This window comes from Antedon mediterranea, chromosome 1 (genome assembly GCF_964355755.1).
Source record: "Antedon mediterranea chromosome 1, ecAntMedi1.1, whole genome shotgun sequence".
Classification (NCBI taxonomy): Eukaryota; Metazoa; Echinodermata; class Crinoidea; order Comatulida; family Antedonidae; genus Antedon; species Antedon mediterranea.
This window is the reverse complement of record NC_092670.1, coordinates 34,395,146-34,408,942: the sequence shown is the minus strand read 5'-3', so window position 1 is coordinate 34,408,942 and position 13,797 is coordinate 34,395,146. Positions and strand designations below refer to the sequence as shown.

The following is a 13,797-nucleotide window of genomic DNA, read 5'->3' as shown; positions in this document are numbered from 1 at the left end:
GTACTTTTTTTTCTGATCTATATGTCATAAAGATTTTAAGAAATTTCTTGAATTGTGTATCATTGTATAGTAACCGCACCGCATTGCCATATATAAGGCTGTGAATGGTTTATTGTTACATCGTTCAATACAAAAAAAGGGAACGAGATAAGAAACAACTATTAACCAATCAGCGGTTTTTGAAACGCTTTCAATTTGCATATATATAAGCACATCGTTCACCGTTTAGCACAATTCATTCCTTCATTGAAGTACAGCGGTAGAATCAGAAAGGCTTTCTGTACTCTCTAAGAAGGAAACTTGCAAACACATACAGATAAAATGAAGCTGTATTTAAATTTAGTCACTGTGTGCCTTCTTTTCAACAGTGTGTTTGCCGGCAGTTGTGAGTATTTTTTTAATGTATTTTATCAACTCGGATAGCGTTGTACGACGATGCCCGACGAACCGTCGAACAAAACACGCCCGACGAACAAAACTACCTCCGAAGCGTCGGGCGTGTGTTGCCGGGCCGCGATTTTTTTTTTCGTACATAAGTTGGGGACCCCCTCATGAAACGTCACAAAATAAACATGAATAATTCATCAGTTAAATTTTCTTGTTCCGTGTGCACCCAAGCGTATACCAACAAGAAGTGATTACACAATTAGTGCGGTACGATTCTAGGCCTATCTCCGCTGTTGTTGCGGCGTGCGATTTCATAGAAGAATAGCGGCGTTTTGTGTGGATTGTCGAAATAATCAGCCTTTGTTTATGGTGTTTTTAATATAATTTATTACTAAAGAATTACGTGTTAAAATTATAGTTTCTATTAATACTATAGGCCTAATTTTAGTCTCTAAACCCATGTCTATTCTAGTAGTAGCTGTGTGGGTACGGTGTGTATGTGTGTGACGTGTGTGTGTTAGGTATGACACAATCCGAGTAATAAGTCAGCAAAATTAAACATTACACAAAAATACATGTTTTATTCTCGTGGGTCTAATCTTCCCATCTCATGTGTTCATATACGCGCATTTTTAAAGTTCCTTTGAGTTCATGCATATTGTTTGATAATAAAATAGCAGAATTAAAAAAATACAGTACACAAATTATACACATTCTTTATTTTTGGGCTATGTCCAATGAATTACTACTTAGTTTAATGTCTTGCCTAGCTGTCGATTAGCCTCGACTCGACACATTTTGTGTGAAGAATAGTGCGCGAAGGCAATCACGTGAATTGACCTAGAATCCTAGGCCTACTGTAGAAAGAATCGTATCGCAGTTGTTCGTGTAATCACTTCTTGTTGCTATACGCTTGGGTGCACACGGAACAAGAAAATTTAACTGATGAATTATTCATGTTTATTTTGTGACGTTTCATGAGGGGGTCCCCAACTTATGTACGAAAACAAAAATCGCTGCCGGGCCACCGTCCAAGATAAACATGATAAATATTTAAAACAAATATTTTGTTTTCGTTTGTTGTTGTATGGGGTTTGGGGACTTAGATGAGATTTGATAATTCTCTTCGTTACGTGTTTAGAGAATGTATATATCATCGTAGTTGTGTACGACACAGATTGGTAAGCCATGCGTTGTTATGCAAATAGGAGGACTCATTTCGGTAGGGTGGGCTGGCAAGTGAGCTATATAACTCTATATATTTACGGTCTATTACGGAACAAACTCGATCAACAGAAAGATTACTATAATTTGATATGAATTTTGCGGTACACCACGTATATTGGTTCTGAGAAGAACTGTTGAGATTCTTGACGTTTCGATCAATGTGCTTTGATCCGCCTCAAAACTAATATACGTGGTGTACCGCAACATTTATATCGACATCTGGTTTCGCATTCCAAAGAGCGTACTATGTAGGAGAAAGAACAACGTATCATTTTAAAAAAGAAGCGCAAATGAGTAGCCTATATCAATTAAAGATGTATTGTCCCTTGAAACACAAAAAATGGAAAAAAAATTATTCTAAATTTAAATTGGCCATATCAAAGTAATATTAAAGTTATTCACTTTAAGTCGAAAATTCGAGGCAAAAACAACAAGTTTGCGTAATTAATAGGTAAATAAATTTGATTACATTTCATCTGGAAAATCGTCACGAGCGAAAGTAAACAAAGATTTCAAACCACGAGTATGCATTATGCATGATGCTAATTAGGATTGTTTACAACTCGTCGCGGTTGAGAAGGTGTTTTCACACAGATCGCGAGAAAGTTTTATGATTATGCATACAGAGTATAGCCAAACAAGCGCATTGCATTATGAATATGTTTTGATCAAAAACTTTGACTGGAAGTCAAAGTTTGAACAAAAAAACGTCGTCAGTATTTCGGTTAAATTATTTTGTTTTCAACAAATTTTTGGTGAAAGTTAATAACTATCATGATACTTCAAAATGAGACACTTTTTTTCGAAATATTAAAAAAAAATTGGGGGGGGGGGGGGCGGAATTACTCAAAGGGACAATACATCTTTAAATTAGCCAAACATTTTGAAATTTGTTTTTCGTGAGGAATTATATGATCATGTCATGGCGGTTTACCTTGATGATCACGAAAGCTTGACAATTTATCGATTTTGTTTTATTTGATTTTTGACACTTATGACCGTCGTTCGACTACAAAAATGGTAACTGAAATCTGCGGCTTAAAAATTCGAGGAGGTGAATAACATTTGGTCTATCTAATGTGCATGAGTTTCAGAAGTATAGTAGCCTAGGCCTGCGGTATCCATCAAATTCAGTGTCTGAGTAGGTATAGACCGATCATGAAAAGACAGTCGTTGGGGATTTCATGTTAAAATAAGTAGGACCAGACTCCACATGTTCATTAAGTCAACCGGAACAAAATTAGCAGTGCGTTAAACGTTAATAATGAATTATGATGTATTTTAACCTTGTCACCAATTTTAAATAACAATATAATAGTATAAAATAAGTTAACAACCCCTGTCTGCACCGACGATTACACCTTGTCTGCTGAAAAATTAACCTAAGCCTCCCACTGAATTGTAATAAATGTCATAAATCAATCAAAACCATTATGGTTTTGTCAAATAACCACGATAGATCAAGTACATCCGGGTTCATACAAAGAAAGAGTTTATAAAGGTTCATTACATAATTAAATTCTAACCCTTTTATTTAAATAATAAATAATAATAATAATAAATAACATTTATAAAGCGCAAGAGACAAAGGTTTCAAAGCGCTGTGTTTTCCAAGATCTGTGCAAGTAGTAGCGTGTGATTATGCTTCTCTGAAGAGATGAGTTTTGAGTTTAGTTTTACTAAATTAGATTTAGATTCACTATAATTAGGTCTAATGCTAGGCCTACCGATGATACAAAGTAGGCTAAATAGTCTGGGAGACCTAATGCATATTACAGTATTCGAAACAACTCGTCAAGCGAAAGATCAATTATTCCTTATCTACATAATTAAGATTTTACCTGAATAAATAACAATTAATCCATACTCTTTTCTTGTATCATGGCCGGCGGAACAGTGATATAACGTTTCAATGGTCTTTTTTTAAAACTCTGGTTTGTAATCTAATTCCCATTGTGGTACAGTATTAACAAAACGTCTCCACCGACTTCAACCACCAATTGTATTATGCTAATTTTAGTAAACCTATTCTTCTATTCAATTCATTTGTCTTTCATGGAATAAAAAAATCAAAGGTTTTTGTCTTATAGGACTAATATGTTGTGAGGATAAATTATGTTTTAATACAGTACTATACTGATTAATTTACCTCCACCGAAGAGGTATGTAAGGAGGTTTGTTTGTTTGTTAGGACCACTCCATTGGAGGAATCCGGGCCACGGTTCCAATTCTGGACCACTTTAGTGTTATTTTCAGACCTGCTAGTGTAAAGACACTAGTGGCTTCCTGGTTGATAATGAAGTTGAGAATTAGCAAGAGAGCGCTGGTTAAGTAACTGGTTTAGGCCTATCAATAACGCAGGCCGCGCCAGCTGATCTCTATAAAATGATAAATATAAACATCTATTAACTAATTTAAATACAAAATAAAATATACATATACAAAATACATTACATTATAACAATTTGCGATAGAATATGTTTTTAATCTAAAATTAAAAGGAATTAATATTGAAAGACTAGTTTAAAACAGCTGGTAAGAAATTATAATGAATGTTTCACAACAAAAGCTAAAAGAAAGTACTGTAGTTTAAAAATGGAAAAGGATGACCAAGTTTGGCCACTTTGTTTTTTACAGTCGGACGGTAAAAATGTGAAATGAAATATGAAATAAAATATTTTATTTATACTGGCAGACTGGCAGATTATGAAATTGAGATGCATAATTTGATGAGAAAAGTTATCGTTTTGATAAAGAGATAAAGATAAAGAGCTTATTATTCTATTAGTATTTGTCATAACGATATCAAAACTGAAAGAATGGTAGGCCGTATATTATACGGTACTGTAAGGAAGATACTATAATAGGCATACCGTAAGCCTAGAAAAGAAGCCCATGAGCTTCTTTTTTTAGTATTTAGTATTCTTGGGTGGGCTTCTTTTGAAGATGAGTTTCTTTTCGAGATGGGCAAGATTACTTAAATTTTTTTTAAACATTACCTGCCATATTTGTGACAAAAATACAATTTTTAAGTAGGTGGGTTTTTTTTCGAGATGTATATTCTTTCTTTCATTGTCAAAATCAAATTCCACCAGAACAATGCAAGAAAAAGTACAAGTACAAGATACAATTAAGCAATGCACGAGTTAATAAATACAGTACCGTTTATGGAATCTTTGCTGTCGGTGGCTGCTAGACCGATGAAAAATAGAATAATTGTATTTTGACACGATATAAAAGAATACAAACTATTTTTAAATGACCTCTACATACTCCCTCATTATTTAAATTTTTCTTACAAGTTCCAATAACTAGATAGATGTTTATATTCTTTACTAGAACTAATTCTTATTCACAATATCCCCTGCTCTTACTAAGGACCTATAAATAGGTCTATGCCATTACGAAGGATACACATGGGTTCTTTATAAAATACACTGGACCACCGGCATCATCAGTGGTCAAGGAGGGCCTTGAACCTTATGACTACGGTTAGCGGCACCCCTATCCTAATAACCTGCAGGCTTCACCTACAGAGCGTAAATGTGAAAGTACAATAATAGAAAGGACAAAATTCGTACACAATAGGCAATACAGTAATCTGGATATGGTTAACTGAATTCATTACTTCCCGGTCACAAAAAACACGTAAAATACATCAAATCCAATTATAATCTCGGATTAAATTACTTTATATTTATTTTTAAAGCAAATGATTAAGGTTGATACCAGTGATTAACAACGCCTACAAGTAGGCCTAAGGTTGATATCAGTGATACGCCTACAATTTGGCCTCTCCTGACGACTGTACGCCTCGTCGTTTAATCGACCAAATAGATAGATAGATATGTATTCTTTATACTGACGGACAATAAAATACTCGAACAATTCATCTGGTTTCAAATATGTTTGTGTGTGTGAAAATACATCAACACAAAGCCTTGTCTATACTATCAACCTTTATGTATGTATTTTCACATTTTTTTTTGTCAAACTAGTTTGATATAGTGTAGACAGACTTTTCTCGCGTAAACAAGGATGCTAGTAGCGGAAACGTAGCAAAAATTAAAAATCAGTATATTTTTATGGTTTATCCAAAGAAAAAATACAAACATAACAATAAATGTAGTCTACTTAAATTTGTTTAATTTTCTTCTTTTCTCTTTTATATTTCACAGCTGTATACACATATGATAACGGTAAGTCTTTTACTTGATATACTTTTACCACAGTAAAAAAGCTGTACATCCTCCCCAGTAAAAAGTTCCCATTGAGCTTAAATTCTGTCCGATGGCCGCCGGAGAAAACACCGAGCTGTGTTTTTCAATCGCACAATGTATGATATCCTGAATAGTGAACGACTTTATCTTCCAATATATGATTTTTCACCCGACCATTAGACTATAATCTTGTTCAGTATTGACGTAGGTTAATCGGATATGTATATTTTTTTTACATTTTAGTTAATGAGTGGCCGACATTATTTCCGGAAAGCTGTGCTGGCTCACGGCAATCTCCCATTGATGTCGAATCTGACGAAGCAGAGTATAAAGCATTTGACGAGTTTGTTATAGCTGGATACGATGATGAATCTGTTGCACAAACCTTGGTTAACAATGGTCACACAGGTAAGTCACGAGAAGGGTGGGGAAAACTGGCTGATGAGGGGGGGGGGGGGGGGGGGGTGGTTACGTGCGTTAGGAGAATCTATGATGTAGTAGTAAATAGAATGAGTGCGTGTCCTGTTAAAAGAGTGGTGGCTAGATCTTGAAACCTGATCAGCCACAGTGGCAAGACCCTCCATATATAGCACTCCCTTTACATAACCTAAAACGTGATGCCGACACGTCCTAAGTTTTGCTAGGCCATGTGCAAGGGGAATTCACCCTTAAGATGAATTAACGATTGCGATAAAAATGACATACCTGTAGTGTACCTTTTAAACATTTATGAAAGGGTTGTGTATGATCGAACGACTCAATAACTTGACAAACTTAACCTCATTAGGCCTAATAAATCACGGTTTGGTTTTCGCAAAAAACACCACTCTACGAGCCATACACTTTCACAAACAATACAAAAAATTACTTCAGCAATAGATGAACACACAAGTATCGACGTCTTCCTAAACCCTTTTTAAGGCATTTCTTCTTCTTCTTTGAAATACTGCTTACCGATCCTTAACGATAGATCGTGAGAGTCTTACAAAAACTCAAATTTTATGGTATTTGGGGCATTGTTCTTGAAAGGTTTAAGAGCTACTTATATATAAGACAACAATATGTTCACATGGGAAACTGTAAATCAGAATTAAAACTGATTGAATATGGTCGAGTACCACAGGGCTCAATTCTTGGGCCGTTACTATTTATAATCTGTACAAAATGACATTTTTGAAAGTAGTAAATATTTAGAATTTGTCATTTTTGCTGATATAAATCTTTTAATTAACACTTTAAATATAGAATTAAGTAAATTAAGTGATTGGTTTACTGCAAAAAAATTGAGTCTGAATACAAAGAAGACACCAAGTTGTGTTGGATTTAGAAGCATGTATAAGAAAAAAGATACCAATAACTATACTTTATTCATTAATGATGTTGAAATTGAAAGTCGGAGTTAGTAAACTCAAGTTCTTATAGGTGTCATTATTGATGAGTTTATAACATTCCATGATCATATAATAATAATAATAATAATAATAAGATTTTTATAGCGCACATACCACTCCAGAGTGCTCAAGGCGCATTTAAAAATAAAAAAGAAATAAATCATACAAATTCCTGGCAAATAAAATGCAATTTCTTTGGAGGGTCCCCATCCGTTGTCATTCTGTCGCGGTCCCGGACCCCTATAGATACCATTACTATGAAAACTGCAAGGGTCATTGGTGTATTGCACAAGCCTAAATATATTCACATGTTCTGTTAATAATGTACAACTCGTTAATTTTACCTTATAATATTTGCAATACCTATTTGGGGCGTTTCGGGGGAAACGAAGTTACAGCGAATATACATACTTCAAAATGAGCGATCAGAATTATATGTAAAGTGCATTATCAGCATACATCAGCAAATTTATTTTATAACAAAAACCTATTTTTGACTTTTTTATCAGTACACTGCTGTATTTATGTTTCAATTCCGTATGGGCAATTTACCAGTTCCATTTTACAAAAATGGAATTTGTATACGTGTATGGTACGAGGAAGAAGAGTGATTTCCGTATTGCTCTAAAAAGAGGGGCAAATATTTGGAACCGTTTGCTTGAAAACAAAAAGTGTGAAACTAAAATTGGAAATTTTAAAAAGGAAATACAACTATTAATAAATAAATAATCACTCATGTAGGGTTCACTTTTGTTACTTTTTATTTGTACTTTTATTGTTTTATTTGCTAATTAGATACGGTATTATAGGGTAATGTGTTTAAGAGCTTCGGCTCATTGCAAACCGGTTTTGTATCAAATAGGCTACGTTTTCCGTTCATTATGATTTATTATACTTATAGAAATATTCTTGTAAAAGAAATACTGTATAATATATACTGTATATATAAATGGTCGTCTAGTACCACGAATAGTAAAAAAAGATAAACAGAACTGACAGCTTATCAGAGTAAATTGTAAATTAGTGCATACTAGGCCTATAATAACATCTTGAAGTACCACTCCGGAAGGAGGTTTGAATGACACTTTATAAACACTGTCATCGAAGGAAAGTCTTACGTATGTAGGCCTAAAGATACTTTATATTCATAGAATCTTATATTCACTAAATCCTCTTGAAATAATGAAATTAGTATGTGGAATGGTGTCTTTCAATTGTGCAATAGTAACCGAATAATCTTCATGTTCTGGATATAGTTACTAATAATACCTATTCTTCTTTTTTGTTTCTATTATTAAAAACCTACTTCAGTCCAACTGGCTTTCGAAGGCGACTATAATATCAGTGGTGGTGGCCTACCGGATGCGTACCACGCAGCTCAAATTCACTTTCATTGGGGCTCGATTGATAGTCAAGGCTCTGAGCACACAGTTGATGGACAACATTATCCGGCTGAGGTAAGTCCAGATAAGATTATGATGATTTGGTAGAGACACCAAAAGATTTCCGTTGACTTGCTCAAGTGTAGTATAGGCCGCTGCCATTTGCAATAATATTAGGTTACAACCCCTACACAACTAAACTAAAAGGTTTTCGAAATCATATGGTCGAAATCATCTGATGGTCGAATTAGTCGAAATCATCTGATGATGTGACTTGATTTTATCAGTATTATAGCATAGCCTGTAACGATTGTTTGCAAACTTGAGCTAACTTTGTTCAGCTGTTGACTAACTTCGGCAAAGTGCAGAAAACAAGTTTATATAAGTCAACACAAGTAAAGTAGTTTGCTAACTTGAAGTTTGCACACATCCTATAGTGTATAGGCTACTGATCTCGATTTTTCGATATTCTACAATAGACCGACCAAAAAATAGTAATTAAAAAAACAATCGCATAGTAAACGTTTATAAAGAAGTATTATTTTTCTAAACAGATGCACATTGTGCACGTGAAAGATGGTATGGAACTTGCTGATGCTGTTAATGATCCGATTGGTCTTGCCGTTCTTGGCGTTCATATTGAGGTGAGTTGAATACATTTGCTCAGTAAAGCGTGGTTCCCACTAGAACGCAACGTAGCGTAACGCAGCGACGTATCGACGCAAAGTGCTGTATTGCGTTATCACAACCGGGAACCGACGACGCGACAATGCTGCAAACATCACAGGTTTGATTTCACGCAGGCGGGGGCAAACACAATTATTGGAAGGGCATTTTCTTGCGTTGCGTAGATTGCGTTACGTTGCGGCTCTAGTGAGAACCACGCTTAAAGCTTGGTTCCCACTAGAACGTAACGCAAGACGTAAGCCGCAACGCAAGCGAATTGGCCAATCGAAAGCTAGGCTTATTCCATCTGTTGCTTGTGATGGGTTAATTCGTTGACGTGCGGCCTACGTCCTTACGTTGCATCCTAGTGAGAACCAAGCTTACGGCGCGAATGATTACCGCAATTGCAACGCATGCACCGATTACCGATTACATCAATTATCAATGAGACATAATATTACTCATTCATTTTTGTTTGATTGTCAGGTAGGAGATGTTGATAATGAGGATTTCGTGCCGATATTGGCTGCCGTTCAGCAGCTTAAAGACAACGGTAAGTTATTTGCAAAAACGTTACATATTTTAAAGATGGAGTTCGGAAGCCTTTAAGCGGGAATGGAGAATGTAGCTGCCACGCAGCAATTAGTAATAATAAGCATTTAATTGTCGTTTTTGCAGAAGTGGCTACGCTCAACAGTACAATTATCTTGTCGCATCTTCTACCCGATTCCACCGACCACTTCTACCGATACGATGGGTCGCTAACTACGCCTTCGTGTAACGAAGCTGTAATATGGACTGTCTTTGAGAAATCCATTGTACTTTCATCAGAACAGGTAAGTCTGTTCACCGTTTGAATCTCCTTGGACTATCGACAAAGTAGAAAACGCCAATAGCCTATTCTATTTAGACATTTTCTATGTCTAATGAAATAATAAATGACAATCATCAACTATAATTAAAAAGCCTTGGGCTTAGCTAGGCTAGCGAGGACCCGGGCAAATTTTTTACGTCGAACTAAAGTTATATTCACCTGAATACGTTTGTTAAATAATAGAAAACGTAACAATTAGGGCTAATGTGAATGTGGCTTAAGGTAGCAAGCAGCCAAGCTTTTTTAATAAAGAGAACATCTATTTGAAAATCGAAAATACCGACATGTCTATATCTTGATTACATTGCTTTAAATGGAATGTCTTTTACCAAGATATATTTGCTTCTTTATGTATACAGATGGAAATATTTCGAGCTCTTGACGATAACGATGGACATACCCTCTCTGACAACTGGCGTCCACCACAGCCACGTCTCGACAGGGTTCTCTACAAGTCATATTACACAGACCCTAGCGTCGCCAGCATGTCTACAATGTCGGTAATGACACTGATAGTTGCGGCTGTTTTCGTGCGTCTATCATCCTTTTAGACGATGCCATAACAGCAACGACGTCACATCGTTATTAATTTATTCACAGATTACACAATTTACGAATATTAAATAAATGTTTTTGATAGGGGAAATTTTAATTTAACAAAAATCATGCACTGAAGCTATATTTTCTACAAGAAAGCTGTACATGTTGTTAAGTTGTCATTAAATGGAGTTTTTAAAATCCATTTTATATAAGTTTCTTTTATCATCCAAAGCAATTAATTATTCCCTTGAATTACCTGTTTACAATTAGACTTCAACATTTTAGGCTGATAGAAGGGAAGCATTGGCTTGTAATCATGTGCTATCTGCATGACGTCAGCCTGCTTTCCCTCGATGTATCGGTGGCCCTCAAATATGTTTTGTGTTTTTCTAAAATAAATATTTTTTTAACTAAGTACAGTATATTTGTGTGTTTTTTGTTTATCAGTCAATGGGAAATTGAATTTGGTTGGGCCTGGAAAAAAACACTTCGCAGAAAAAATTCTAAATGTTCTATTTTTTACGTAGGCCTACCCGTCCCTGAATTTACCAAGATTCTGTGTTCAAGAAATACCCCATGTGTACTGCTGATGAAGATATAATATATACTATCAGTATTCTAAAAACGATTTTGAGAATTCCGCTTCGAATAAAAGAAAATAAATGCCGATTTTCTGTTAACAAATTAGAATGATAGCTCTTTATGTCTACGTGCTTGTTACTCGAGTGTACACTTTCCGACGAATATTGGAATGCATTAAACATTTATGTTGTAGAACTTTGACATTATTAAACATTACAGAAGTTAAGATGTCATACGGGTCCTTCTCATTAAAGAACACGATTACTGGAATAATAATAAATTCTGATCTTCGTAACTCTGTAATATTGTCACGTACTGGAGTCGAACTGAGATGAAGTCTCCTTCCGAGTAAGGTTTCACTTAAAATTGCATACTACAGTCAGTCACCAGCTCTTCTGTCTCCAATATGAATCCAATATGAGATTAGATTAGGGAAAGATTGTCTGTAGACGGACGGCGTAATATCTGTCTTAATAGTTTATCCTAGTTTTGTGTCAAATATTTTTGAGTTATTGAGATTAAATTATCAATATTGGTCGGCTCATTAGGATATAATTTACACAAACGAATAAGTCTATTAATCTTACTAAATCCAATATGAGATTAGACTGGTGGAAGTTGACCGCATATGGACGGCGAAATAAAAATAGAAAGTATTTTTCTATTTTACGATCGTTTACAACCAAAAATCCACTTAAACTATCTAAATCCAAATAAAAAAAAACAAAATAAAAAAGCTTTTGTTTCAGGAATCCGCGACGGCCTCAATTCAACTTTTAAGTTTAGCCTCTCTCAAGATTCGGAATTTGTTCACAATCAAATCTCTGACCAGCAACACAATCATTTATATTTTCGATGTGTTAATCCGCATAATACAATGGAAGAATTTGTGGGTAGATCTTATGGACTTGTCAACCCCCCACCCCGTTGGATCTGATTTCTGGTAGAGGCAAGTGCTGTGGTGTGTGATAATATTAACAAGGAGGGCCCATACATTTCGTGTACCGTAACGCAATGCCACATCATATAAGACAGACCAAGTTAATAATAGCCCCTATCACTAAACTATAGTTTTTACTCTAGGCTACATAAAGACTTAATAATAATAATATTATAATATTATATAGATGGTCGCTTGGTAAATCCACTATAGACCTAGGCCTATAGTAAACACTCTAGACACACCCATTACCATCAATCGTAGGTCTAGTCTAGGCTAGAAACTTCCAATTTGTTAGGCCTAAACAATCCAGCCAAAAAACGGCATAGTCCTAATTGTGGTTGTAAAGACTTGTTTTTCTATTCTCCTATTATTTGATAAAAAGAGAATTAAAACTCGCTCCGCATCTATGCTTTTTATTAGTGAAGATTAATAATGTATTGATCCATGATTATAAGGCTTATAGTCAAATGGTCACGCTATGCCTACGATTCGCCAGTTGAACAGTTCAAAATAACCATTCAATAAAATGTAAAGTCGAGAATTTGAACAAAACGTAATTTTTGATTGCATTCTATAAAAAGAAAGGAATTTACCTGAGGAGGGCAAAGGTCAAATTTTATTTTTGTATTTGTTGTATTTTATACTTTATTACTTTTTAAAGTGAAATTATTATTTGTGTGTGAATAACTATTAAAACTAAAACGGTCTATGAAAATTTCCTTGAACACATTTTATCTATTCTATATTGTTTTTAATTTGGGTATTTATTTTTACACTAGACCTAATTTACCTGAATCGGTTGTTCCTGCTAAGACTATTAATAGTTTTAAAACGGGTATCGGGTAAGCCGCTGGCAATGCCTATAGTTTCAAGTAATATTACCCAGTCAGCTCAAACTGACTGGGTTCTATGTCTGAAGCGATTTTCTCATAAAGTGGGCCTGGAGCCACATCTTTTTTGGCAAAGGCTTTTAAACGCTGGGACCGATTGTTTTGCGAGCTGCGCCAACTTCTGCCCCCTACCTGGGGAATTCTAGTTTTATCTGTTTTTATAGTGTTGCTGTTCCTTTACCTTTGCCACTAGTCAACATTGGAGTTAAGATGGCGCAATCATTTAATAATACTCTGCCAAAAGTTGGAAAATCCACCTCCAAATATAAATTTAAGTTTACAAATGTTGATGTACACACTTAAAACTAAAGGTGCAATAAAAGGTGCAAACCTATAAAAGGGTGCTAATTTGCGCCTTTTTCTCATAAAATGGTGCAGAGTTCATAAAAGGTTTATTTTTTGCACCTTCTATATCGAAAATGCAGACAAGTATAAAAAGGTGCAGAACTGCACCGCAAAGGCCCAAGTAGGCCATGGTGACTGTGTGACAAATAAGACCTATTAAATTAATGAACGCTTCTTGATATGTTTAACTTAGGGCTTCTAAAAGCTTAAAAGGTGATGATAAGGACAATTTTTTTAGAATGACATTATTGTGGTAAGTTAAAACAAAAATAAGAAAGATTAATAATAATATAGATAGGTTTGTGGGGACAGCTATCGGAATTCGAACAAATCTTTTTTTTACGGAACAT

General features: G+C 35.0%; 1 protein-coding gene across 1 annotated transcript; it reads left to right on the top strand.

Moving 5' to 3' along the window:
• The first annotated feature begins 221 nt into the window (after positions 1 to 221).
• On the top strand, positions 222 to 11,108 carry LOC140049495 (putative carbonic anhydrase 3). Its single transcript, XM_072094396.1, has 8 exons — positions 222 to 385; positions 5,793 to 5,813; positions 6,078 to 6,242; positions 8,537 to 8,682; positions 9,162 to 9,251; positions 9,760 to 9,826; positions 9,952 to 10,109; positions 10,507 to 11,108. Exons 1-8 carry the CDS (start codon positions 322 to 324, stop codon positions 10,696 to 10,698), a joined length of 903 nt encoding a protein of 300 aa, XP_071950497.1. The 5' UTR covers positions 222 to 321; the 3' UTR covers positions 10,699 to 11,108.
• Positions 11,109 to 13,797: the final 2,689 nt, after the last annotated feature.